The sequence below is a fragment of the Macrobrachium nipponense genome, chromosome 7 (assembly GCF_015104395.2).
Source record: "Macrobrachium nipponense isolate FS-2020 chromosome 7, ASM1510439v2, whole genome shotgun sequence".
Taxonomy (NCBI): Eukaryota; Metazoa; Arthropoda; class Malacostraca; order Decapoda; family Palaemonidae; genus Macrobrachium; species Macrobrachium nipponense.
In genome coordinates, this window is record NC_061109.1 from 17,765,799 (window position 1) to 17,793,784 (window position 27,986).

Below are 27,986 nucleotides of genomic sequence, written 5' to 3' on the forward strand. Positions count from 1 at the left end.
TTCAGACTCCCATGCCCAAGGGAGGAGGAATGTCGAAAGCCGCAAGGGGGATGTAGAGTATCCCCAACGGTCAGGCGTCCCTCAGCAGGTCCTGTAGACTCGTCCCAGGCTGCTATAGAGAGCTATAGGAAAAGCCTCTTAGGAAAGTGTTTTTCCGACTCTGATTCGTCCTCTCCTAACCGAGGATTGGAGCTCTTCTTACAAATCGCGCCTCTCAAGAGAGCCTGGAAACCTCCAGGAGTAGGCGCTCTAGACTCCAGCCCGGAGCCTTTTCCGGAGTATTCTCCTGCGCCTAAGAAGGCTATGAAGGATCCGGAATCCTCTCCAGAAGGGATTCGGTCATCTACTAAGAGATTCCTGTGGATCTCCAAGAGAATCTCTCTTCGTTATAGCTCGCTTTCGACTAGTAGGGCGCAAGGAGCCTGCTCGCAGGAAGGACGCCTCTTCTTCCATTCAGAGACTGTTAGGAAAGAGGAGTATGATAGACGATCTTCTCCAGTAAGAGCCTATTCGCCTCCTAGAGTAGACGACTCCTTTGGAACTTCGTCGAGGCAGGGAAGATGGTATTCTCCTCGTAGAAGCTCGGAAGCTAGGAGTCATAGCGCACGGCAGGAAGGAGTCTCCTTGCGAGAAGACGATCGGTTCGTATCTGTCGAACGATCTCCGAGGAGTAGGATCTCCTCTGCAAGTGGTAGAAAAGGACGAGAACGCTCTAATAAGAGAGATAGAAGCGAGAAAGGCTCTCCTTCTAAGGATGAGTCTAGAAGGCGCCAACGTTCGAGAGGACGACTGGATGATCGAGTCTCGTTAAGTTACTCAAGACCTTATGGTAGACTTTCTTCGAGGGAGTCAAGCGCTTCTCCTAGTAGGTTCCAAGAGTCTACGAAGAACCTAAACAGGGTTCGCCGCCCTACTCCTGGAAGAGTATATAGAACGGACGCTTACCGTTCTCCTAGCAGGCTTCGAGAGCCTGAAAGGAGCCTAATCGAGGATTTGCACCATACTCCTGTAGACGATCAAGAGTAGGCCGCAAGCGCTTCCCCTCAAAGGCAGCAAGAGCCCCTAAAAAGAGCCTTTCCAAGGATTTGCGCCCTAATCCTGGTAGATCAGGAGTAGGCTCTGACGCCTCTCCTCGTAAGATTCAGGAGCCTGAAAGGAGCCTTCTGTCAGGCGCTCTCCCTACTCCTAAGAGTTACAGAGAGTAGGCGCAAGCGCCTCTCCTCACAGGCACCAAGAGCCTGAAAGGATCCTGACTTTGGATTCGCGCCCTACTCATAGTAGGCGCTCGAGAATGGAAACGAGTTTTTCTCCGGATAGGCGCCAAGAGCCTAATAACTCAGGCTCTCGATCCTCTCGATCCTCGCCTAGTAGGTATCAAGAACCTAGGGAGAGAAGTAGAGCGGACTTTTGTTCTTTACCGAGGAAACAGATCTCGGGGATTGAACGGACGGCTCCTTCGGACGAGCTCTTATTGAAGGATAAGAGTCACATACCGGCCAGGACTTCTTACACCGAAGAAGTCTCCCTCTCCTAATGTAACTTTGGAGGAAGTCTCGGAGGAGGAAGAGACGAAAGAAGTAGGAGTCTCTGATTATAAGAGACTTTCTGCATTACTTCTTCAGGAGTTTTGGGGACTCTCTTTGTTCAGCTGATCCTCCTTCTCCGGGATCTTTGCTATCAAGTACGAAGTTGGCAAAACTCCCCTTCTTTTGTCAAGATGCGGCCCAACCCTTTCTATGAGGAAGGCCATCAAGAATCTGGAGAACTGGCTCCTGGTTAAGAAGGAGGCAGGTAAGACGGTGTTTTTGTGTCCTCCGTCTAGATTGACAGGTAAGCCGGGTGTCTGGTACGACACGAAGGAACCCATGGGGTTAGGCCTTCCGGCGTTCTGCAAAACGCGGATTTTTCTGCTTTAGTAGAATCTTCTAGAAGACGCTCTCTACTGTCGGCTAAAGCGTCTTGGGAATGTGCGAGATGGACCATTTACTCAAGGGTCTATTTCGCACACTTGAAGTCTTCACTTCATGGATTGGGCCTTAGGAGCTCTAGCAAAAAGAGCGCAATGATCCGGAGTTTTTCGTGACTATGGAGGTGCTATCAAGTGTCCTTTCATGTTTGGACAAGGCAGTCATGGATGGATCCACAGAAGTAGCATCTCTCTTTGGGCAGGAGTGCTCAAAAAGAGGATCTGTTTATAGCTCGTTCCTCTCCAAGTCTGTTTCGCCATTGCAGAGATCCTCTTTGCTTTTTTCTCCGCTCTCGGAATACCTTTTTCCTCAGGGAGACAGTGAGGGACATTTCCAGATCACTGTCGGAGAAAGCTACGCAGGATCTTCTTGCTCAGTCCGCCAAGAGGCTTAAACCGGCGGTGCCGATGGCTAAGAGAGAGGGAACAGCGAATAAGGTGTCGTTCCAACAGCCCTTTCGAGGAAGAACAACCTCAAGACCCGCAAACTAAGAGTAGAAGGCCGTTCAAGAGAGGAAGATCTTCTCGAAGGCCATCTCGAAGCCGCAGTGAGACAGGAGTCCCTCCAGACTCCAGTAGGAGCCAGACTTTTGAGGTTCTCGAAAGTCTGGGCTCAGAGAGGGGCGGACAACTGGTCCCTCTCGATCCTCGAGAGAGGATACCTGATCCCTTCAGGGAAAAACCGCCCTTAACTTCCACTCCAAGGGAGTTAGCGGCAAGATACAGAGATCCTTTAAAAAACCAAGCACTATTACATCTGGTGCAACAGATGCTAGAAAAGAAGGCGATAGAAAAGGTGTTAGACAATTCACCAGGATTTTACAATCGTCTCTTTCTGGTACCAAAAGCCTCCGGGGAGTGGAGACCAGTGCTGGACGTAAGCGCTCTGAATCACTTTGTGATCAAAACACGTTCACGATGGAGACGACGTCGTCAGTTTCTCTTTCAGCGCTGAGAAAAAGGAGATTGGATGGTGTCATTGGATCTCCAAGATGCCTACTTTCATGTACCCATCCATCCCTCGTCCAGAAGGTATCTAAGATTCATGATACAGGGCCAAGTATATCAGTTTCGCGACCCTTTGTTTCGGTCTTTCCACAGCTCCCCAAGTTTTCACGGATTGATGAAAAATGTAGCACATTGGCTGCATTTTAAAAGGAATAAGGATATCGCTGTATCTCGACGATTGGTTGATTCGCTCGCAATCCAGGGATCAGTGTCTGGAGGACCTAAGATCAACGTTGGACTTGACTCAGTCTCTGGGACTGTTAGTGAACCTTGGGAAATCCCAGATGGATCCCCAGCAAAGCATTGTCCTATCTGGGGATTCTGATGGATTCTCGGGGTTTTCAAGTGTTTCCGTCCGCAGAAGAAAGACAGGAACGGTGCATTCTAAAAGTGAAGACCTCCTAGAGAAAGAACAATGTACCGCGAGGGAATGGATGAGTCCTTCTGGGGACTCCCTCTCCTCTTTGGAACAGTTCGTTTCTCTAGGGAGGCTTCACATAAGACCTCTTCAATTCTTCTTGAAGGAGAATTGGGACCAGAAGAATCAGGATCTGTGGGAATCTTTTCCTCTGTCCAGAGAGATAAACGAAAAACCTCAGCTGGTTGTTAGAACCAGTCAGACTGAACGAGGGACTATCGCTGCAGTTACCGAACCCCTCCCTAGTGTTGTTTACAGACGCATCGTAGACGGGATGGGGGGCGACGTTGGGCCCGAGAGAAGTGTCAGGCACCTGGAGTGGGGAACAGGTGTCCCTGGCACATCAACGAGAAAGAGTTAGTGGCGGGTGCATCTGGCTCTCAGGCAATGGAAGCCCAAGTCGCAAACTCAGTGTTGCAGGTAAATTCCGACAACACGACAGCTCTAGCCTACATAAGGAAACATGGGGGGGACTCACTCCCGCTCACTGTACAAGAAGGCGAAAGGCGCTTCTTCTATGGTCAAAGGAACGGAACATCACACTCTTGACGAGGTTTATACAAGGCGAGAAAAACGTCAGAGCAGACTTGTTGAGCAGGAGAGATCAAGTCATTTCCCACGGAGTGGACTACACTCAGGGTCTGCAATCAAATTTGGAACCTTTGGGGAAGGTCAAACATAGACCTGTTTGCAACTCATTGGAATGCCAGGCTGGAGAACTACTGCTCTCCGATTTCAGATCCAAGAGCAGTAGCGATAGACGCCTACTCCTAAATTGGGAAGGAATAGACGGCTACGCTTTTTCTTTTCCTCCTTTCAAGATCATAGAGGAAACGTAATAAGGAAGTTTGTTCTGACGAAAGGAGTAAAATTGACCCTAATCGCCCCATTTTGGCCAGCTCAAGAGTGGTTCACAGAGGTACTGGAATGGATGATAGATTTTCCAAGGTACCTTCCTTTACGGAACGATCTTCTCAGACAGCCCCACTTCGACAGATACCACAAAAACCTCCCCGCGCTCGGTCTGACTGCCTTCAGACTGTCGAAGGACTCGTCGAGCGAAGGGATTTTCACGCGCTGCTGCAAAGGCAATTGCAAGGGCCAGGAGGCCGTCAACGATACTCGTTGTACCAGTCAGAAGTGGGTAAGTGTTCCGAAGGTGGGCCAGGAATCAGAATGTATCCTCTTCCAGTACCTCTGTGACGGAAATAGCAGATTTCCTCTTATATTTGAGACTAAAATGTAACCTTGCCAGTCTCGACTATAAAAGGTTATAAAAGTATGCTTTCCTTGGTGTTTAGACATACAGGGCTAAACATCACAGATGACAAAGATTTACACGATTTGATTAAATCATTTGAGACTTCGAAGTCCAAGACAGCCAGAAACACCCAGCTGGAACCTGGATGTGGTACTGAGGTTTCTCATGTCAAAGAAATTTGAACCTCCAATAACTCAAACGTTCAGAGACTTGACTAGAAAAATCAATTTTTTCTCTTTGCATTAGCATCAGCTAAAAGGATTAGTGAACTCCAGGAGGCTTTAGAAGGCACAGTGGGTCTTCAGACAAAGGATTCTGCAGTGTGTTCATTTAACCCCCTATTTTTAGCAAAAATGAGAATCCTTCTAAGCCTTGGCCAAGGACGTTTGAAGTTAAAGGATTGACTTCCCTGGTAGGGACAGAAATAGAGAGAACTTTGTGTCCGGTAAGGAGCCTCAAGTTCTATCTAGAGAGGAAAAAACAAATGGGAGGAACTCAGAGAGCCTTTGGTGCTCGGTAAGAGATCCGAGAAGAACGATGTCAAAGAATGCACAGGCATTCTTTATCAGAGAAACTATTAAAGAAGCACATGTTGCCTGTGAAGAGGAATACCTCGGCAGCGTGAAAGTGAAAGCACATGAGTCAGAGCCGTAGCAACCTCATTAGCTTTCCACAAGCATATGTCGTTAAACGATTTAATTGGATTCCACATATTGGAGATGCAATTCTGTGTTTGCGTCTAACTATTTGAGAGATGTACGTGTGACTTATGATAAGTGCTTCTCTCTCGGACCTTACGTGTCTGCGGATTCGGTGCTGGGACAGGGGGCTGAAACCAATCTAGCTTAGTTTAGATAGATTAGGGATTTTAATCTTGTGGTGTTGTTTTTATGGTCGATTGAAAAGTGGTCAGGAAAAAGTACCATTTTCAATTCGTAGTGTATAACCAACAAAGTAGTGTGGTCAGGTGGTCGAGATTGGTTGTTTTCATGCTCCTTGTAATGTTCTGGACCTAGGCTCTGTCTTGTAAGAGGGTTAGTCCCCGTTGATACGACAAAGGTGAAGGCTCTACCATGTAAGGTGGGATAGGCCCCATTGGTATGATCCAAATAAGGCTCTGTCGAGTAAGCGGGCTCGCCCCATTGACATGATCCAGAAGGGTTCTCAGTGTAGGTCTCCATCCTCACTGGAACTCTCGAGGCAAGCAGACTCATAGACAGTTCTCATGAAGTCTTCTGCCCAATAAGTAGGAATCAAGGTAGATTAAATTTATTTTTAGTACCTACCAACAAAGTTGTTTTCCCTTTTTTTGTTTTTGAATTTGCTATTCATTGATTAACTATCTCTTACCCTCCTCCAAGGGTGTCAATCAGCTAAGTATATATCTGCCGGGTAAGTTGCATGTGTAAAAATGAAATTGTTAAGATACAATAAAGTTTTACACATACTTACCTGGCAGATATACGTTTAATGGCCCCCCACCCATCCTCCCCTCAGAGATAGGAGGAAGAAAAATTCTGTCAGATAACAGGAATGATTCCTATTACCGCCACCCAGCGGCGGTAGGGGGTGATCACCTGACCTACCTGTAGCGTGTGCCGCGAGTTTTGAATTCTGTCGGGCGTCGGAGACATAAGCTAAGTATATATCTGGCCAGGTAAGTATGTGTAAAACTTTATTGTATCTTAACAATTTCATTTTTGCTGACCAACTGTTCCTTATCCTTTCTCATCACATGTTTAAACCATCTGTCAGATAATAGTAATTTTTTTCAGCTTCTTGATACCATATACAGGCAGTCCCTGGTTATCAACAGGGTTCCGTTCCCAACATTGTGATGATAACTGAAAATTGTCAATAATAGCACCAATCCCTGGGGATTGGCGCCGGTAACCGAGGGACTGTTCATATGCGGAACAAACCTTCCATTTTAACAACAGGATTACTTACTAAGCACCAGCTGGTAACTGGTTAAAACAATCAATGATTATAAAGCAAGGAATCTGTGACATCTGGCAACGCCTGTGTATATATGAGGTGAAAGCTGGTCAGAGACTGTGCACTGGACCTCGTGACATTTAGTCTTAACTTAATTGCCTTGGGGAGTAGTCGCTTAGACTTTGCTCTCTTTCCAAGCCGGTTGTTTGTGCCCGTATTCTGATTTTGTGTGTGTGTGTTTTTTGTTATTATGGCTTCCTCCAAGTCTTCACGGCCTCATCAACGCATGTGGCTGGGCATTCAGGGTTTTCTGTGCTCAATGTTTATAGCGTCTGGGGCTACGGATCCGCATATGACTTGTAGTTGGTGCCGAGTGAATTTTTGTACAGTGACTAATCCCTGCCCAGAATGTCGTGCCTGGTCCTACTTGGGAGGGGTTTTCTTCACCTTGTCTGGATGATTTGGCTGCTCACTCTTCCTCAATCACCCTTCATGATGCTAATTCTGGTGTTCCTGTGTCTCCTTCCTTTTTCTTCCATTGATTTGTTGATGGAAGTATCAAGAGGGTGGAGGCTACTTCATTAATTCAATTGTTGCAGATTCAGTCATCCAAAATGGCAGCGGTCTGGGCATCGCTTGGGCTACGGGGTTCACCCTCCTTGGATAGACTATTATCGCACTTCTTGGAGGCTCGTGCCCCCATCACCCCCCTGCCTCCCCCTGGGCTCCTCTACATTGGCTCTAATTGCAGCCATCTTGTGGAACCTTGCCTAGTCACTGGGTCACGCCTTATCGCTCCGTCAGTTAGGCCTTCAATTAGCACTGGTCATAAAGATGTCGTGACGTCACTCCCAGCGCCCTCTCAGCCCGTGACGTCACTTGTAGCTACCGCTCATCCTCCCGTGTCTGTGACGTCATCGTCCTCTCTTGTGAGCCATCCGAGGCATTGTTTCAAGAGGTCTTCAAGGTTTTCTGCCTTCGCTGCGAAGAAGACTGTTTGTAAACATAAGGTCTCTTCTCTACCTCCCGTTTCTAAGAGATCTCATAGGGAAGGAGATTTATCTCCTTCTCCTTCTTCTTCTCCATCTCCACCTCCACCTCATCATCGTATCAGACATTGGGGGTCATTTTGTGCGTGTCGATGCCGAAAATTCAGTTATCGTCGTCACTAGACAAGCTCCATAAAACTGGATCACCAATAACCAAGGCCGCTGATGACTGGGAACTGCCTTTGTGTTGAACAGGTCCTCATTCATAATACTACAGGCAGTCCCTGGTTATCAGCAGGGCTTCTGTTCTGATGGCTTAATGAGAAGGGAAAATTGCCAAAAATCTGCAATTTTTGGCACTTATGGTGTCAATAACTGGATATTGGTGCTGATAACTGGTTAATGGCAACTGTGTTAGGCATGTGTCAGTGCCAATACTCTTATATCAGCGCCGCACCATAAAATCGGATTGCCGATAAGCGGGAACTGCCTTTACAGTCTTCCCACCTTACTACAGCCAAGAAAATGAAAACAAGTTAGGCATATTGTCATCTTGAGTCAAGATATTCAGCACTCCAGTTCACCTAAAATTAGAGAATATTATTCCTATAGTTATGCCCTGTTGCTTTCTGCACAACTGTTCACAGAAGTCCAAAGATAACTATACATAATTCAGGAGGTGCAGAATTACAAATGGATACCAGTGATGTGGAATGCAGATATGTCCAGGATAATACTTTCATTAACCTTGAAAGAGGGCATTATAGGCAAAGTACAAGAGAGGCTTAGGAAATAATGGAATGCGTTCATGCACTTATCATGGAAAGAAGAAATGATATGATAAATGTTGATGTTACATAATTTTTTTTTATTTAGGGCACTTGAGTTTTAATATACAATAATTTTTTAACCTATGTAAGTTGATGCTACTAACCTCAGGTTCCAAGGGGAAAAATGTGAAATATGCCTACATATTACTTTTACTATGCTGCATATTATTGGTATCACATGGAACAATTTTTTTTCATATATGATTTGGACTCAGAATGGCCTACAAATAAGTGCTGCAGGATCTAATAATGAAGTGAATTAGGCCTATACATATTTCATTCTTACCTCATCCAAATTTTAAAATGACAACTTGGGTGTCACCTCATCTTTCTGAAAGAATAAAAGGTTGTATCATCATAGCTAAGGCACATCAATTTCATTGAACATGTGTAGTACTACTTGTGCTCTTTCCTCTATGTGCTTCTTATACTGTTCATTATTTTCTTCACTTTTCCAGTGAGCCTCATTCTCCTTTCCTCTAGTTGTCATGCCCTGCATTCTAGTCTGTTGCTTACCTGTCCACACATACAATCACCTGGCACCCGGTGGGAAGAACTTAGGTAATTCTATCAGCTCATCCAATCTGGTTAGAGGATTTACTCTACCCATAAACTGTCACCTACAAGTATGTTTTAACATCAGATTCAATGAACTAACAGAAGAACTGACAGATAAAACTGATTTTGAATATCTATCTTTAGATTTGGAGGTATCAGGAAGCTGAGAGTAGAAGAGGGGAAATCATAATCATAATCTGATCTAAAATTAAAACTACAGTAAATACATGGTACCATGAGAAATTTAAGTTTTAGAAAGAAATCATTTAAGGAATTTGCCAGAATGTTCATTTTTTGGGATATTCAGTTGGTAAATAAAAACACTTGTAATTTCGTTTAAAACAAGACCTTAGGGTTAGCTTGTGAGAAGTGTAAATCTTGACTGAATATGGTTTGGGTGATCTATCTAGTAATAATAATACACAATGCTGGAGGTTAAACTAAATCCTGAAGACCACTGGAACACACTTTGTTGTCATATAGAGTGAGAGTATATGGTGGGTAGACAAAGCAATTCTAGCACTTGGTATTTGAGGTTTGATGTTGCAATTTGGGTTAGTGCACCTCATGCAGTGCATTATAGGCATTATTTAAGGTTCTTAGCAGTGTTTCTTTGGCCCCTAGCTGCAACCCTTCTCATTCCTTTTACTGTACCTCTGTTCATATTCCTTTTTTCATTTTATGTTCCACCCTCTTCTAACAATTGTTTCTTAGTGCAAATCAAGGCTTTCTTCCTGTTACACATTTAAAACCTTTTTACTCTCAATTTCCCGAGCAATTGGCCAAAATTCTGTACGTTAGTACCTCGACTTAACAGACAGTTTGGGGTCTGCCTCTTTTGCTAGGCAACCAAATATGCTCAGTACAGCCAAACCTAACTAGGATATACTATGTATATACTCGTCCATAACTCCATAACTGTACCTGTGCTTAAAGATGTGCATGATTATGTAAAATACTGTATACAAATTACATACAGCAAAAAAAGCATGAGCATTGTCCCTTTGTAAGAATGACCTCAAATTCTTTATAAAAAAAACATGTGAGAGAGAGAGAAAGAATGCTCAAAAGGAAAGCAAACACATGTAAGTGCTGAGATCATCTTAACAGTATACTCTGTACACATGCACATACTAAAAAATGTGTAACCCTACATTATTGTATTGTATTAAGAAGAGGGAAATGCTGTACATCATGAAGTACCTTATGTCAATCAAAATAATGTACAAGAGAGAGAGCAAATTATTTTTAGAAATGTTTTGCAGCCCTGTAGTAGTGATTGTGTACCATTACACTTTGTTTAGCCAGCATTTTAATAAAAAATGAGCTTGTGCATGCTGGAACACCGGGTTATTTTTTTTTTCTCCTACCTTCTTGATCCCCTACCTACCCTGCCCTCACCTGATGCTGACAAATCAGTTTGCAGGGGGTGGGTTAATGTGTAATGTCTCCCTTACTGTCCCCCAGGGGAGGACAAACAAAATCAGATCCTCTCAAATTTTAATACTACTATTATAGATTTTCACAAGATAAATAACTGTATATAGTTTCTTTGCAAAAACAAACACAAAAAAGGTCATATTGATAACAGATCATAATTTCTTCACTGGGCAGACAGTTGACGCCGAATGACCAGCTGAAGCATACAGACTGTGGGGCATTCTAGGTCTGTTATCCAGGAAACAAAGGACCTACGCTCATAGGCTCAAACTAGACCTTTTCAGTCATGCTTGTGCTTGATACCTTCCACCCTCAATTGAGGAAACAAAGAGGAAAGCATCGTTTTGTGTTCATGTATTTGTTCATCTTCCACCCCTAGATCATACCTAGGAAAGCATTGTCATATGCATGTGTTCATTCACTATCCACCTTCACAGGTGCACTCAGGAAAGCATTGTTCACCCGTGTATGTTTGTTCATTCACTGTCCACCCTCACACGCACACCCAGGAATGTTTCGGTTGCGTGTGTGTTCGTTTGTTCACCATCCGATACCCCTAGCACACTAAGTTGATTATCCACTCAAGACATGAGGTGGTCACACACTCAGTTGATTATCCACTCAAGACACGAGGTGGTCACACACTCAGTTGATTATCCACTCAAGACACGAGGTGGTCAGCTTGGACATGCTCAGTCCACTGTCCAAGAAATGTAACAAATTTACCCGACTTTTTCACTTAGTCCACTAAGTGAAAAATAATTTGATTTTATCAGACACCAGTGTCAAGTTGAGGTGCCACTGTATTCTGTTCTGTTCTGTTCTTTGGTTATCCAAACCAACATGCAGACCTTAGCTTTTTGAAAGCAGTGATTTTTATACAGCATTACAAAATCTTTACATTCATTCATTTGTTTGGTTTTATGTATGTACAGATCTCCACAGGGATGATTCCCTCTCTGGCAGATAGTGGATTTTTTTTTTTTTTTTTTTTTACAACTGCAAAGAATTCCCTTCTATTTTATTGTTTACTCCTAACAATGTTAGCTTTATTAAAAAATTAGTAAACAGAGAAGTTTATGTTTGTAACAGTGTATCATGCTATTGGGAAAGCTTATGTTAAAGTCCAACTTTGCATGTTGATCTGTTCTACTTTGATTTATATTAACCCAAATGGTCCAGGTGAATGAAAGACATAACCCGTGAAAGCAAAATCCTAATTCACCATCTCAATCAGTATTGGTGTTGGTTAGGGGTTAGGTAAAAAAAAAAAAATCACAGACTGACTTAAATGCTTTCAGTCTCAAAACATATGTAAATTGTTTTAATAATTTATTCTTTAATACTATAGTTTGATTGCCTTTAAAAGTTAAATAGTCACTTTTGGTTACTTTTTTATTGCTCTTGTCTTCATTCTCTCTTCATATGTTCACTGTGGCAATGGAGTGATGTACAATGGTACAATATTTTTGTAAGTGGTCTCCTGTTCATTCTCTCTCTAATACCTCATCTAAACTTGAGTAACTTTGGGCATGTGCTAAAATGGAGAATTAAATTAACAAAATAAAAGCAAAGACAAGAAAAAGATTAAAAAGTGTCAGTGGGGCTTATTTTTTACCTTCCAGCCACAGGCACACTTTCAGATTAGATATTATGGAACTTTCCAGTTACAACACTATTCAAGTTCCTGGGCCATAGGGGTTAAATAATGTAGTGTAAGAAAATGCCGTATTTTGCAAAAATTTAAATATTAGGAAACGTATTATTCAGTATGTGCCTCCTTCATATACCTCTGATCTTTTTACTGCAGCAATCATGCTTTTTATGTGGGTCTCCTGGCGAGTTTGTGTGCTGCAACAGCATTGTGTACTGTAGTGCAGACTGCAAGGTGAGTGTCCCACTTATTTTCAAAATTTAAATTTTACTTGTGGTGTTTTATTATTGTCTCAATCCAGAAATGTAAACATATTGTTAGCTATGCTTTATGCATGAAAAATAATTTACCTAGTATTGCATATAATCCTTGATATATAATCCCTTTTCTTTTGGTTTATAAGCCATAATTATGTTGATTATGTACATAATACTTATTCCTGTCCTTTACCTAATGTAAAGGACCTCGGGTTTGTATACGTAGTTAGGAAAAATACAAATTGATTGAGTTGCAGTTAGTAAAGATTAGTATCAATGAAACAATGGGGTAGGAGGTGATCCAGTGTCTTAGATATGCTAAAAACCAGGGTTTAACTTCCCCACCCCCTTAAAATGCACCATGCACTAATGTAGTTAAATCCATCAAGATACAGCAACCATAGGAGATGGGATCAATGCAGTGTAACATGATCTGCATAGGCAGAATATCAAGAAACTCAAAGATGTCCATTGTTAGCTCTGGCCCTAGCAAGAGTGACTCATTGTCCTTCTAGACCGGGTCAAGGATAAGTCTAGGATTCTGCTGGAGGTCACTTGAAATTATCATATTTTCAGAAGTTCCACAATCAGCGGGAATCATCTTCATATTTGTATGCCATCCAACAAAGAGAGACTTTTTTGAAGTTGCATTAACTGTAATTACAACACCATGGAGGACCTTAGCAGCAACTAAACTTTATCAAGCAAAGTGAACTTAGTTTGTTAGTTATATAAGGAATATGGCTCATCACTCAGCACCTCTAGACCCATAATTTTCAGCTTTTTCAGCCTTATCTGTGACTAAAGGGTACAGAGAAAGGAGTGTTTGGATGTGAATCCTGGTCATATCATTTCAGGCTGCATTACGTATTTGAATATTGGTCTGTTTTAATTAAGACTATTTGTAAAGCTTCCTAACTGGAATTTGGCCTGTTGATGAGCATTTACTAGAATCATATTTTCTTCATTTGACCCTTATACTTTTTCTTTTAGCTCTGGCCACTTTGAAGTGTCAGTTGGATCCATACTTTGTGAGGGAATGCAACCAACTTGGTTTTTTGGGGTCTTCTTTGCTATAAACTTCAATTTCTCCTTTTGCTATCCCTGCTTCTTTTTTTTTTGACCCAGTAGCAGCTCATAAATCCAGTTCTCATTACAGTTTCCCTAAGACAGTCACCAGGTATTAAATGGTCGTGTCAGACACTGGTTTGACCCAGTTAAAGTACGAGTGTTCTCTATCCCTGTCTCTGTCCTTAACGTAATGTCACGCCATCCTTAATTCTGTTTGAGGTGTAACTCGTACATCATCTTAATCGATTCTCACCACTTTGGCATTCCTGTTGGGCACAACTTCCAAGGTACCTTTTTGACTTACCTCAGTCCTCCACTAGTCTTGTGATTATATGGCTTAGCTTAGCAGATTATGACTCCTCCATCCTCACATCTAAATTGCAATGCAAGCAGTGTATGATTAATATGGATTTGATGAACTTAGCAGAACAGTTTTCAAATAAACTAATCATGTAATTATGGCTCAGAAAGCGAGATTGAATTAGAAGCCTCTTAATCTAGACCAGTACAAGTTTGGAGTGACTGGGAATTTCCTTGTCCATGAAACAAAGTTGGTGAGATCAGTGGGTTTGTATGAAAAAACATGTTTCATGCAGTGAGTTTTATTTTTTATTTCAATTTCATGCAGTGAGTTTTATTTTTTATTTTAATCTTGGCTAAACTGTCTTAAATATGTCTTCCATGCAAGCTTTGGGAGTACTTATTTTTCCTTTTGCTTCATATTTCTAATTTCATTTTATCTTTTTCCAGAGTAAAGACTGGGGTAGACATTCAGGAGAATGTGCTCACAGCAGTAGCAAGTGAGGAGTTATTTCTTTTGCACACTTATTGTTTGGATGTACAATGTAGTTTTTCATACAGTGAAATTCACTAATAATTTGAAAGGAAAAAATTTGTATCTTGTGGTGGCATCATTGAAATCAAATTTTAATGGGACTTTTTATCCATTTCATTACCAAAGATGTTGTGCTATAAACATTAACTCTGAAAGTGCTCTAGAGATTTTATTTTCTATGCCTTATGAGAGATTCTAAAATAAACAGTACAGTAATGCTGCAGGCTTAGGCGAGGTTAGGTTCCAGACCCCCTTGTGCAAGTCGAATTTTTTACATAAGTTGGGCAGTCTCTGAATATGCTAATAAATGCTTATTTCTAGAGTTAGAACACTAATATGACTCTAATCATGCTCTCCAAGTATTAAGCCAACTTTTAAATGAAATTACTGTAATTTGATTTAAAAGTTAGCTTAATACGTTACCCTTACAAAAGGAAATAAATGGTTGGTAAAACTAGGTGTGTGAAGATTACATACGTATTATTTCTCTCATCTCCCCCCTTTCGACAAATCTATTTTTAGAAGTCTTCTCAACTTTATTCTGTTTCGTTGACTTTGTTCTCAAATTCCTTTTCATGAACAAACAGTGCTTTTTATTTGGACTAATACAACTCTTAGTTATGTGTCTGTGTTTTAGAACAGCGCATTTACAGTTCTAGATGGTAAAATTAGATAAATTTAAAATTATCTACTGCTAACTAAGAGAGAGAGAGAGATTGTCCTTACTTAAGAGGATGAAATTAATTATGAATTATTAGAAAGAGAGAATTAGGTACAAGAATCCACTGAACTGCTAATCGCGACAGTCCCCCACCTGTCACATTAAATCGACATAGTAGTATATATATGACAGCTCAGTTTTGAATGAGTTCAAGATGAAGGAAATAACATTTTGTTTCTTTAAAATACTATCATATACAAATTTTGTAATTACAGTAATACGTATTATTATTTTAAATCATTAATACGTATTTGAACATAATAACAATGTACATGTACAGTGGACCCCCCGTATTCGCAATCTCCGGACTCACATATTCACGGGTTTCTGTCAGGAACGTTTCCCTGCATTACTCGCGGAAAATTCGCATATTCGCTGTGTTTTTTATGAGAAATATCCACAAATTCCTGGTTTTTTTATGTTTCATCATAAAATGCACTTTTTGTGATAAAACTATTAAAAAAACAAAGTATAAACATTTTTAGGTTTTTTTTTTTTTAGTTTTAACTAACAAAATTGGCTGTTTTCAGTGTTTTTATAAGGGGTTCCAACTATTCGCGGGTTCTAACTATTTAGGGGGTCTGGTACGCATCCCCCGCAAATGGGGGAGAGAGAGAGAGAGAGAGAGAGAGAGAGAGAGAGAGAGACACCACTGTAGTCAACCCTTGCTATTCATGGACTCACGATTCATTGATTTTTTTTATGGACCTTATAATATGTAATATTTATTCGCACAAAATTCGCCAATTCGTGGTATTTTTCACAGAAATATTCAGAAATTACTTTATTTTCATATTTTCCTGACTAATTGCACTTTGTGGCAAAACTAAAAAAAACTCGGGTATAAGCTTTTTTTATGAAAATAGGCAGTTCTAAGCATTTTTAGGGGAGGTTTTAATTACTCACAAATTTTAGTTATTTGGGAGGGGGGGGGGGGGGGGGGGGGGGGGGGGGGTTCTGGTATGTACCCAAATCACAAATACCTGGGGTATACTATACTATAAAAATTCTCTTATCTATTTATATTTAGTAATTTACACAAAAGCTTGAAAGCCAATAAATTACCTACAAAAATTAAACACTTTTGCATGGTTTCTAGATTCACAAATGTTCGTGTGTCTGTGAAAAACAACCATATGATAATTAGTTGGGTTCCAATGAAAAGTTTGCGCTATTGTGAATTCATGCAACTCAAATTGCATAAGATTGAGGCATTACTGTATTTGTTGCTTTACATGGTGTATTAGTAAAAGGTATAGTACTGTAACATGAACTTCATCTGTAATATGCAAATATTTCTACTCTGTTATCAGCTAGCAATTGAATACAGGTACTAGTTCCTGATGTTTCATTATTCATAATGTAATGTAGTTTGAATGAACTTTACTTTATAATTGTACTATGCCCTATGAAGATTCACTTCATTTTTATTTATTTTAATCAAGAGGCCAACAGTAGTTATGGTAATTAGATGAACATTTGTTTAACGCTGTTAAATTATGATATTTTATGCAGGAATATAAATTTAGTTCTAGCAAAATATTTTTATTTGGGAAATTATTAGCATCAAGTTACATTTGTCAACCACCTCCCTAAATTAGTAGTGCTCACAAACTGAGCAACCTCATTCAACCACCTCATGATGTCCTTACAGATATTATCAACAGAAAGGAAGCCCATGAAGGCTTGGCAATATGTTTAGGCCATATCTTCCTCCAGACACCATTCAGCATAGAAACCTGAATATTATCTGAAGCATCAACAAATGTTGATTGCATCCTTTTGTTGAAGTTCCACCAATCATCAAGGGACTTGACAAAATTTTTCATTGTATGCTGAAAGCAGACCTGAAAATAAAAGATGATTTCGTTCCGTATGTTGGTGTGAGTGGAGGTTTTGGGAGGCTCCAAAAACACCAGAGAATTTTAAAATAGGTAGTTCCTAATCTTGGGATGACTCTTTGCATTATCCATGAAGAGCGGAATTTGCCCAGCCAATATCCTTGTTTGTACAATATTCACATTCTTCGTTGAAAGGATCTTTATGATTTTATCTGTTTTAATTATTTCCCCAATTTAAAAGACCTTTTTCATCATTTCTCTTAACTTTCTTTCCTCGACCACTTTGTTCTCCAGATTAAATAGTTGTTTCCTGTGTGGCAGTGAGATTTTATTCCTTTTCTTCCAAACTCCTCTCCTTTTCACTTGCCACCTCCCTCCTCCTCTCCTCTCTTTCCTCATACCTTGTATGGCTCTATCCTCTATTCCCTGCCAGAGATTTAAGTTTTTCTTCTTTCATTGTTTTAGAACATTATTTCACCATGTTTTCTTTTCATCCCTTCCCATTAGCACGCTACTCAATATGCTTTCTTTCACAGATTTCTACCAACCTCATTTTGGTGCTGTTTTTGCTGAGAGAATTATTCCATTTTCATGTTGATATTCTTTTGTCTATCTTTTTTTATAAAATAATCTCGCAGCACTTTTAGTGTCTTACATATCTAACCTAGTAACTGTGGAAATCTTTTCTTTGATGTATGTATTATTATCATATTAAAATAATAAAATCAGTATTTTTGTTTAACTTTTCCTATTTAGAAGGCACCTTGCAAAGAGACTGAGAGCGTACATAATTAAAGTTATTGTTTTGATTTACAGCTATACTATACATAGTACCAGGTCACCTAGGGCAAGCCAGAATGGTTATTCTTAGTAAATACATTAAAACCTTATTTAATATATAGCAACTCATGGAAAATTTAATGATTGAATAAACTGAAAAAGACAGCTGTGACAATTTCTGTCTAGGATTTGTTCCAGATACTGTACTATATGTTGCTTGAAAGTTGGACAGTCTATAAAGATATGATTCACTATAAAGGTTGCTCTGCATTCACAGGTCTCCTTATGTAGGTTATCTATCAGACACCCATGGGCTCCAAGTGTGAGACCATTTTGAAGATGGGATACTTTCAGTGAGGGAGTCTTTACACATAATGTGAAGAAATAAGTTTTAATGCTGGAAGGGGCTTTATGTTTACATTTATGTAGTGACAAAAAGGTTCTCTTGGCTCAAATTGGAAATATTGGTGAATGGCCACTTATAGAAATATCTCTGACTAAAGAATTCTTTAGTTTAATAACTTGCTTCAATATTGTTTCATGTGATTATTTCATAAAGAAAGGAAGTTCTCCTCTTTCAACTTGCATGGATTTGAGATATTTTTGAAGGCAAGACGTGTCTCCCATCTATTCATGATAATAAAACTACCTTTGCGAGTCTGAACAACTAACCAGCACTGTTGCTAAACTCTACACTAGGCATGAACCTCTGTAAAACGGAGTCTGCAGGTTCATTGGAAACCTTTATCTGCCACAATAAATCAAATGGCAACTTTTCCCAATGAAGTAGACACACACTAGTTGAACTGAAACTGCAAATAGATTCTTGGGATGGGAGATTAGAAAGCTTTTTTTTTTACCTTTTAATCATACTAGCTTTGCCTAAATTAAACCCTGAATAATGATATAAAGTACTCTCAGGACCAAGTTATTAAACTAAATTTATTAGTTTACCTACAACAAAAATTCTAGTATTACACCTCCATAAATATATAAATAACCATATATGACCTAAATTAACAGTTGGATATTACTTTACACAGCACTGTTCAGTTCAAGATAACCATCATTACTGTAAGAGAGACCATTATTATTGTAAAAGGAAACCATCAACTAGGCTCCACAAAAAAGAAGAAAAACTTTAAAATGATTAGCCTTTTTTTTGTAACTGACATTTTACCATCAGCTTTACAACAATTTCATTACTCCAATTACATGTCTCATATTTGTTTAGATTTCTACAGTTCTCATAGTCAAGGCAATAAAATACAATCTAAATTTATTCACTAAATGTGTCTTTTATCGAGCAATTGTATTCTGCTTTTATAAAAACTTTCAAACACTGGTACCCATATTACAGACTGCCTAATAAATTTAATACAGTACAAGCTTTTCTTCACTTACAAGACATCATACAAAGAAAATTTCAAAGACATCACAGTTAGCAATAAAACCATGGAGAGAATTCACATTTGTTCAGCTGTGTGGATAATAGTAGTCATTAGAAACATGGGACATTCTCCATCCACCTTTCTTGTGGAAATGAAGCCTTTTCTTCCCTTCCTCTTTTTTTTATTATAATCTTGCACTGTATAATGACTAGTTTTTAATTTGCTTTTAATTGATAACCAACATCCATCCTACCAAGAGGTACCTGTCTGATATGATTAGTTTTAATATGAGAATGATACAAATTAATAAATTCAATACTTTTGTAATTATGGCCAATCTAGCATCATAAAAATAATAAAGTAGTACACATGGCTTTTTGAGAGAAAAGATAATTAAATTCTGTGAGATTCCTACTTCTTTTAAACCTTATTTCCAAACTTTTTATGAAATGTTTGCATTACACCGAATTTAAATTGCTTCTTGATTTCAATTATGGTAATTACTTGATACAATACATTATTTTAATTGCAACAAACTGAAAATTAAGTTGTTCACAATAGCAATATAACTGGCCACAAGATCTTTCTAAATAATAGTTTGCTGCTTTACGTAGCATATCACAGCAAAGATTACCTTCTTTTTCTATAATGAAACTTCCCAGTAAAAAGTAAGGCTCAGGTCTGGTAAACTGAACATGTTACATTCTCCATAAAAGTAAAAAAATAAGTGTCAAATCCAGTGATGTATCTGCAATGCATGCACTGGGTCTCTATCAGCCAATGACATGGTTGCCTACTGCTAAATAATGGCTTGGTTCTTGCAATGTCCCTTTGATTTCCAGCTGCATACTTTTTGCCATTTGATTTTCCCCTTATCACCTATGATCTCTTCCCACCTAGCTTTCCAACTGCCCTAACTTGACCAGTATTCAATTTTCACCTTACACTTGGGAGTCCTTGAAACGAGCCCTTCTACCTTGGCAATGTAACTTGCTGGTTTTGTTAAACGACTTTATAATGACAATAACAATAATAAATTTCTATCTGCTAACCTTGTAACCTTTAGCACTGCAGTGTAGGAATAGGAAGACTCAAAAACTTTTGTAACATCCTTCCTTCCCAGTAGCATCACTTTAGTGAACTTCTCATCCAAACTGTTGGTCTCTTCCTACCTTGTTTTGAAATTTCTTTACTTAGTTCCAGGTTGTGGCCTCTTCAAGAAAATATCCTTTAAGGCAGCTATATGAGACAAGAAATATGAACTATCCCTTAGCCTATATAATCATATATGATTTTCAAATCTCAGAAGTAAGGCTGAAAGGCAGTTGAAAGGAAATGCAAGCGAAAACAGATAAATGATAAAAAAAGACCAACAATGCACATGAGATCGTATATAAATCATAAAAAAAATATTGACAAAATTATGCATCATAAATTTGGATATAAGGGGATCTGCTTTTGAAACCTAAAATGTAATAACATACAGCTTTCATTCCATTAGTGTTTAAACTTCCATACAGTGCTTTTTTTTATTGTATCCAGTATCCTTTCAACAACATCCTCTTCCTAAAAACACTGAATTTTCTTTCTTTAGGTTCACAAAACTTACAAATATTTCCTTGCTCAAAAAACTTTGATTCTTTATTAGATGGTTAAACTATATAACTTACCTTAATTAGAATTCTTTGGGCTACCTTCCATAATGAAAATTGAAAAATGGAAATGCACATGAAAACTAATTAATACAGGGTGCGGCAACACAACTTCCTTTTTCCAAAAGGCAATAAAACAGGATGTATAAATCAGAAAGGTTTTAATTTTGTTTCATAATGATAGTACATATTTAAAGTTTTGTTTTACACAGTTTTGAAAATCATATCAGGTAGGTGACGTCCCCCATTGTCCATACACTGCATAAACCGATTTCTGGTGTTTGCCATGACCGTCACCAGCGTATCAGCAGGTATATTGGCAATTTCTTTTCGGATGTTGGCCTTCAAGTCTGGTAGGCTTCTCAGGCGGTTGACATCAACACGGGATTTCAAATATCCCCACAAATAAAAATAACAAGGGGACAAATCGGGGGAACAGGCTGGCCACTCCAAATCGCCCCCTTATTGAAATGAGGCGCTCCGGAAAGTGTTCCCTCAAAACAGCCATCGATGCCCTTGAAGTGTGAGCCGTTGCTCCGTCCTCTGATTTTTATTTGTGGGGATATTTGAAATCCCGTGTTTGTGTCAACCGCCCGAGAAGCCTACCAGACTTGAAGGCCAACATCCGAGAAGAAATTGCCAATATACCCGCTGATACGCTGCTGGTGACGGTCATGACAAACACCAGAAATCGGTTTAAGCAGTGTATGGACAATGGGGGACGTCACCCACCTGATATAATTTTCAAAACTGTGTGAAACAAAACTTTAAATATGTACTATCATTATGAGACAAAATTAAAACCTTTCTGATTTTTACATCTTGTTTTATTGCCTTTTGAAAAAAGGAAGATATGTTGCCGCACCCTGTAGAAACACAGTAAAACAATTCTTTTCTCTTATCCTAAAGATCCCACCAAACGCCTTATTACTTACTTACCAAACATTCCTAAAATCACAACGTGTACTTTTGAAAGGTTTACTGACAATGTATGAGTAAATCACATCTCAAAATTTCTATATTCTGCACCTTAAATCTACTTTAGTTATCAAACACCAACTGAGAAGTGATTTCTGACTGGAATGAAAGCTGCAAGTATTTCCAGTGTATAACTTTCTTAGGAGTTTTCTCTTTCAATTGAGTGCATGCTTCCAGCTTAACCCTACCCCCCACAATCTTTAAAAAATTACATACATTTTACATGTTCTCAGTACACACTTATTTACAATTAAAATCTGTATAAATTATTGCAGAAAGTCTGCTATTTCAATATCAAAACTACATTGTCAGACAATTCATATTGAAGCATTGTAGGGTATACTTTTTTGATGAGAGAAAGGGAGAGAGTAAATAACTACGTACCAACGATGCATTAAAAGTAAACTCATCTCAAAAAAATGAAAGAAAGTATAGTATAAAAAATATTGAAAAATTACAATTTACGTAGTACTATGTTATAACACTGAGGAACAGGAAAACTGCTGGAGAATAGGAATGAGTATGCAGAAATGAAATAAAAAACTTCTCAACAATTGCAACTAAATTACTGTACATTAACATCTTTACCTTGATAATGTCACAAAAGTTTTTATATTGCAAGGCATTAAGTCCTTGTTATATAAGTGAATTGCCAATTGAGCAGAAGTTCAATGAAAAGGACCTCTAAGAAAAAGATTAAAAATATGGAAGGCAGATAACAGAAAGGCATATACGTACAGAAAAATGTAAGTATGACCCAGCTAAAAATGCTTTTGTCAAAAGAATACAAATTTTCCTTGAATATCTGCTATGCTATGTCAATCCTCTTACAGTTTTTTCTAATTATCTCTCAATGCTAAGCCAGTAGCATCTGCACCTACCTAGAGTACTTTAAAACACTTCTTCATATTATCATGAAATTATTATAAATACTGTATCAAAATGAAATCAGTCCATCCTAATGTATAATGCTCACTTTCACTCTTTAATGCTCTCTTTTAACTATAAATATCAATGGTCTTTGTGGCTTTAAACTTAAGTTCCTTTCCGCCATTTTTCAGCATGTGTATACTCAGTCATAGGTTTCCCTCCAATGCCACACGTTCCTATACCGACTCTTCCATTGGCTGCATCTGGGGTGGCAAATATTGACTTCTTTGTGACTCCCTTCAGTTTCTTAGCCTGTTTAGAAATAAATACAATTTTATGTATGCAACTTACTAGGTAGTTACATAGCTATAGTTTCTAAATCTGTCGGCAGCTAGAATTGTTGAAATTTGCAGTAGCGCTAGTTTGTTTTGGTCAGGTGATAGCCCCACCCACTATCGGGGGAGATAGGAACCAACACCCGCACAAAATTCAGTTGTTTCTGCCGGCTGCTGTTAACACAGTTCAGTAGTCAATGGAATTTTGGAATTTCTTTATCGTCACTATTGTTGGATTATTTGGTGAGGCACTCTTAAATATTGGTAGCCATTTCAGAGATTTTTAGCTATTTAGGAATTCATATAAATAGTTAAATTTTGCTCTTGAATTAGTCTTAGTATTTGGTTAATCAGCAGACATGTCCAATACTAGCTTAACAGTAATTATGGCAGCAAAGGCTGCAATACAAGGATTGCTAAATCTAGTAATGATCCGCATTCAATTTGCATAGGTTGTATGGGTCAGACTTGCACATCAGGTCGAACTTGTGGGGAATGTATTAATTGGGACAAGAGAACTTGGGAAGTCTTGACTAAGTACACTACCAAATTAGATGGAGATAAAAAGAGGAAAGCGGCCTCTAGAGCTAAAGCTTAAGCCTTAGTTAGTCAGGAATTGTCAACTGAGAACTTGTCTCCTTCTGAACCTTCCCCATCACCTGTTATTCCTAGTCTTAATCTTGGCTCTCTTACATCTGCACCCAATGCTGTTGCCAACCTAGAAGCAAGAGTAGATAAAAAATTTTTGATCATGCTTCAAGCAATGGAAAAATTAGGAGCGTCCGTTAAAACTCTAATGGACAAGGTAAGTGGTGAAGCGAGTGGCAGTGCTAGTGTTGTGGAGGAGGTGGCTGTTCGTCCCTCTGATTCTCCTAGGCAAAGGTCCTTGTCAAACTCCCCAGAACCTGGGAGGACGCATACTGGTAGCCCAAGGGAAATTGGTGGGGGTCTGCCCACAAGCAGCTGCCCTGTCAGGCGATCCTGATGATAAATCCCAGGTCGTAACAGGGCGCAATTGAAGCGTCTCTAAGGAAGTGCATCTTTCTTCTAGTGAATCCAGCTCCAGGGAGTCTTCTCCCAGGTGCCAGTGGCGCTTCACTGACGAGTCCCGTCCATTGAAAAGGGGGGCTCTGTTACGAACCGACTAGAGAGGTCCGCTTCAGGTTTGATATTATTATAAACAAAGAGAATTCAACACCAACAGTTGAAACTGGGGATACAAATATAAAGAGAAACACTAACACAACAAAGGTTTATTTACAAGCTTACTAACAAAAGATAAATGCAGAATGGTGTCTCCTATTTACATAAAAAAGGTAAAATCTTACACTGCATGAGCTGGGGGAACAGTGAGGTAATGAAAGTACTTGCCGACCAGTTTTGCAAATTGAAACGATGGCTTCACAAAAGGAAAACTCTAATTGTAGACGCCTTCTTGCCTCCGTATTGCAGAAAATAATGCCTACTCTTGATACTTGAAGGGCAGGAACTCCCCAAAACTTCTAGCAGAACATTTCTTCTCTGAAGTCTTGTTCAACGTCGAAATAACTCGGTCGTCCACTCCTGAAGACGACTTGACCAGAATTCGACCAATTCTTGAGCGAATTTTCCTGTCTGATCCTTCATTGGTTCCTTCTTCTCTTATCTCTCTCTGACAATCTCTGCAGCTGATCTCTCACTGATAATCTGATCTGTGGCTCTTACTGATGATCTATTACTCTGTGACTAACTGATGATCTGCCTTCTCCTACTTCGTCCGTCGTATTTATACAGCATCCTGGGGGCGGGGCCTGCGGCGAACATCACAGACTCCTGAGATTACCGGAATGATTTAGAAGTTTCTCGACGAAGTACTGCATCAGAAGTTGCGGCGTTTCTCATGACACTTCGGTGCCTGTTGCGTTCCACAACACTCCTGCAGATTCTAGAACCATCATGAGAATTTTTCTTGAAGATGCGTTTTCCTTTCCTTTATCTTTCTTTGCTATAAAGCAATTACCGTTACACGTCCCCCCCAAAAAGAGAAAAAAAATGAAATCAACTAATTTTATTTTTTTCTAACGAGAAACAAGAATTAAACAGCAGAGGAACAATTCTGCATAAAGCTTTAATCCAATCAAACACGCACACTTCTCCACTCACACTCATCCGTGCAAAAACAGAAAACGGTCATTAGGCTACTCTTTCTGAAAACTCTAGAGGCTATTAGCTATCACATTATCCTTTTCTCTTACTTTTTCCGTTTTCTGAACTCTGATTAAAACTTTGAAATGCTAAAACATCTCTTGCGTTTTCTCAAAACTAATTTCTCTCAGTAACACTCACATAGAACACTGGCAGTGGCCAAGGTTTTTTATAATTCTGAAGCAAGTTTACATTCATTGACTTTGCTCTACTCTTACCCATATTAATTCTATAATGTATATTTCCCCTCTCCTATAACTCCGAAAAAGGACCTTCGAACTTATTAGGTAAAGCGGAACCTTCTTTCTGGACTAGTACTAAAATTTTATCTCTTACACAGAAATTTGTCTCTTTCGCTCTAAGATCATGTTTCCGTTTAGTCCCCCCTTCACTCCCGTTCTCCTTCGCTAGTTGCCAACCATCTCTTAAATTGTTTTTATAATACTCAAGATTAGTTATGTAATCTTCTCTACCCTTACTTACAGACAAAGGTCCGACCATATTGATAAATACATTCTCAAAAGATTCGCCTACTGGAGGAATATTACACAACGGAACTCTGGGAATTACTTGATTCTGATTTGGTTTCCCGGCAATTTGATATTCATGACAGCTTAAAACATATCTCTTTACGTCATTTTTCATTTTAGGCCAAAAGTATGCCCTACTAATAGACCTGAAAGTTTTATTTACTCCTAAATGTCCTTGCTCATCATGTGCTAACTTCAAAACTAGTTCACGAAGCTTCCTAGGAACCACTAATTGTTCGGTGATTTCTCCTTTACTACCTGACTTAGGACTAACATAACAACACAAAACTTCGTCCTTTAAACAAAAACTTTCCTTACACACATCATCAAGATCATCATCCAGCTCACACTCAAAAATTCGGGTTAAGTGTCTCATCCTCTCTGCAACTTGGCTAGCTCATCCTTATCCAAAATGTTAGAGCCTAATTCATCGCCGTAACTAGTACTAGATACCGGTACATTTACTACGTTACTCTCGACAGCTACACCTTCCGTTTGGCTATCACTGTCAACGATGGAGTTAGGTTTCTCAGCCACACTCATGCCACGATCAACCTCGCCACCTCTATCACACTCGTTCGAATCCACTCACTCACGTTCGAATCCATGAACTTACTCTCATTCAAATCCACGAACTCACTCTCGTTCGAATCCACGAACTCACTGTTCGAATTCACGAACAAATTATGACCGTAGTGCATGTCTGTATCTAAACCTGACCTAGTTACTACCATTTCAGATACTGGAATATCCCTCACAACAGGATTCACATTCTTGGATAAAGCTAAGTCATTACCGACAATAATGTCAACGCCATCGACGGGCAAACTGTCAACTACTGCAAGTTTCACTTTTCCTGTCACTACCTGACTTTCTAAATTCAACTTAAACAAAGGACAAAGAACACAAGTGTTAGGAAATCCACATAACATGACTTTTTCTTCCATACTGATTTCTGCCCTGTTTTGGCACACTCTATCTCCTAATCAGTGAGACGGCAGCTCCTGTGTCTCGAAGCAAGACCACTTCTCTCGAACACACTCCTCCAAGAGAGGAAACTACATCTTCTGACAGTAATTCACCAAAAATTTTCCTAGTTTCTTCCATCACATCATTCCTACTTGACAGAAGGTTAACTAGAGACACTGGTTTCTTACCGTCCTTCCTTTCTACTGCACAATTTCTTGCTAAATGCCCTTTCCCATTACATTGGAAACAACATAATTCTGAGCCACTAGATGCCAATTTACTCTTACAAACCTTAGACGGAAGACCAGGTTTTCCACATGTATAACAGAAATAGTCATTTTTACTTGCATTGCTATTACTAGAACTGAAACCTTTACTGCTTTGTACTCTACCAGACAAAGGATCATTTCGTTTCTTACCAACACTCAAATTATGAGTTAGACTATATTTGTCAGCCAGCCTAGTTCCTCCAGCAAAAGATACTTCTCGCCTAACTTCTATATAAAGTTTAATCTCAGGGGATACGTTATCTTTGAACTTTTCTAACAACACTAAGTTCTTCAAACTATCAAAATCCTCATCTTTAGCAGAAGTTAACCAATCAAAAAACAGCCTTTCTAGCTTCTTACCGTATTCTACAAATGTAATATTTTCATCCTTTCTCAAATTTCTAAATTTCTTACGGTACGCCTCCGGCACTAACATACACGCACTAAGAACAGTTTCTTTCACAATATCGTAATTATCACATTCCTCCTTAGACATGCAACTATACACAGTAAGCGCCCTACCACTCAAAACTGACTGTAAATATAAAGTCCACATTTCTTTAGGAGAACCTACTCTTTCCATTAACTTCTCAAAACACATGAAATATTTCGTTACATCTTCCTCATCAAAAGTTGGTACTAATTTCAGCATTGCACTCATGCCTAACCTATCAGCTCCGTTTTCATTCTCGCCTGTCCGACTGTTACGAGTACTTTCCTTTAACCCTTTAACGCCGATTGGACGTATTAAACGTAGATATAAATTGTCTGTTGGGTGCCGGTTGGACATATCGTACGTCGATATAAAAGTTTTTTTTAAAATTCGCGGAAAAATAGTTATAGGCCTACTAGGCGAAAACTTTGAATCACGCGCCTTGGGGGATACTGGGAGCTCACAGATCAAGGCGTTGTTTTGTTTACAATCGTTACGCAGGCGCGCAAGCGCGAATTTGTTTTTCTCACACTAAAAAGTATCAGCGACACATCTCGGAAATTATTTCGTCACTTTGACATAATTTTTGCACCATTTTATATTAGCCGTTACATGGAGCATTATATATGAAAATGTGCGCAATTTTATGTAGAATACAACGAAAAACAACTCATGGTTGTAGCTTTTACCAGTTTTGAAATATGTTCATATAAATAACGATAAGTGCCAAAATTTCAACCTTCGGTCAACTTTGACTACCGAAATGGTCGAAAAACGCAATTGTAAACTAAAACTCTTATATTCTAGT

At 39.3% G+C, this 27,986-nt stretch overlaps 2 protein-coding genes across 9 annotated transcripts in view; one reads left to right on the forward strand and one right to left on the reverse strand.

Annotated features, from left to right (window-relative positions):
- The window catches only part of LOC135217728 (uncharacterized), a 297,946-nt gene that overhangs the window by 183,802 nt on the left and 86,158 nt on the right, over nt 1-27,986 (forward strand). For 2 of the 7 annotated variants that reach the window (XM_064253727.1, XM_064253722.1), the window contains exons 10-11: nt 12,219-12,296; nt 14,141-14,190. In XM_064253727.1, the coding sequence (XP_064109797.1) occupies nt 12,219-12,296; nt 14,141-14,190 (128 nt within the window). Of the gene's footprint in view, nt 1-12,218; nt 12,297-14,140; nt 14,385-16,600; nt 16,737-27,986 lie in introns of those variants that run through there. The other 5 variants (XM_064253724.1, XM_064253728.1, XM_064253725.1 and 2 more) reach the window with 5 other exon arrangements.
- The window catches only part of LOC135217729 (survival of motor neuron-related-splicing factor 30-like), a 161,777-nt gene continuing 149,666 nt past the window's right edge, over nt 15,876-27,986 (reverse strand). Inside the window, exon 6 of one of the 2 annotated variants that reach the window (XM_064253730.1) lies at nt 15,876-16,793. In XM_064253730.1, coding sequence (XP_064109800.1) covers nt 16,584-16,793 — 210 coding nt within the window. In that variant the 3' untranslated portion in view covers nt 15,876-16,583. Of the gene's footprint in view, nt 16,794-17,177; nt 22,771-27,986 lie in introns of those variants that run through there. The other variant, XM_064253731.1, reaches the window with a different exon arrangement.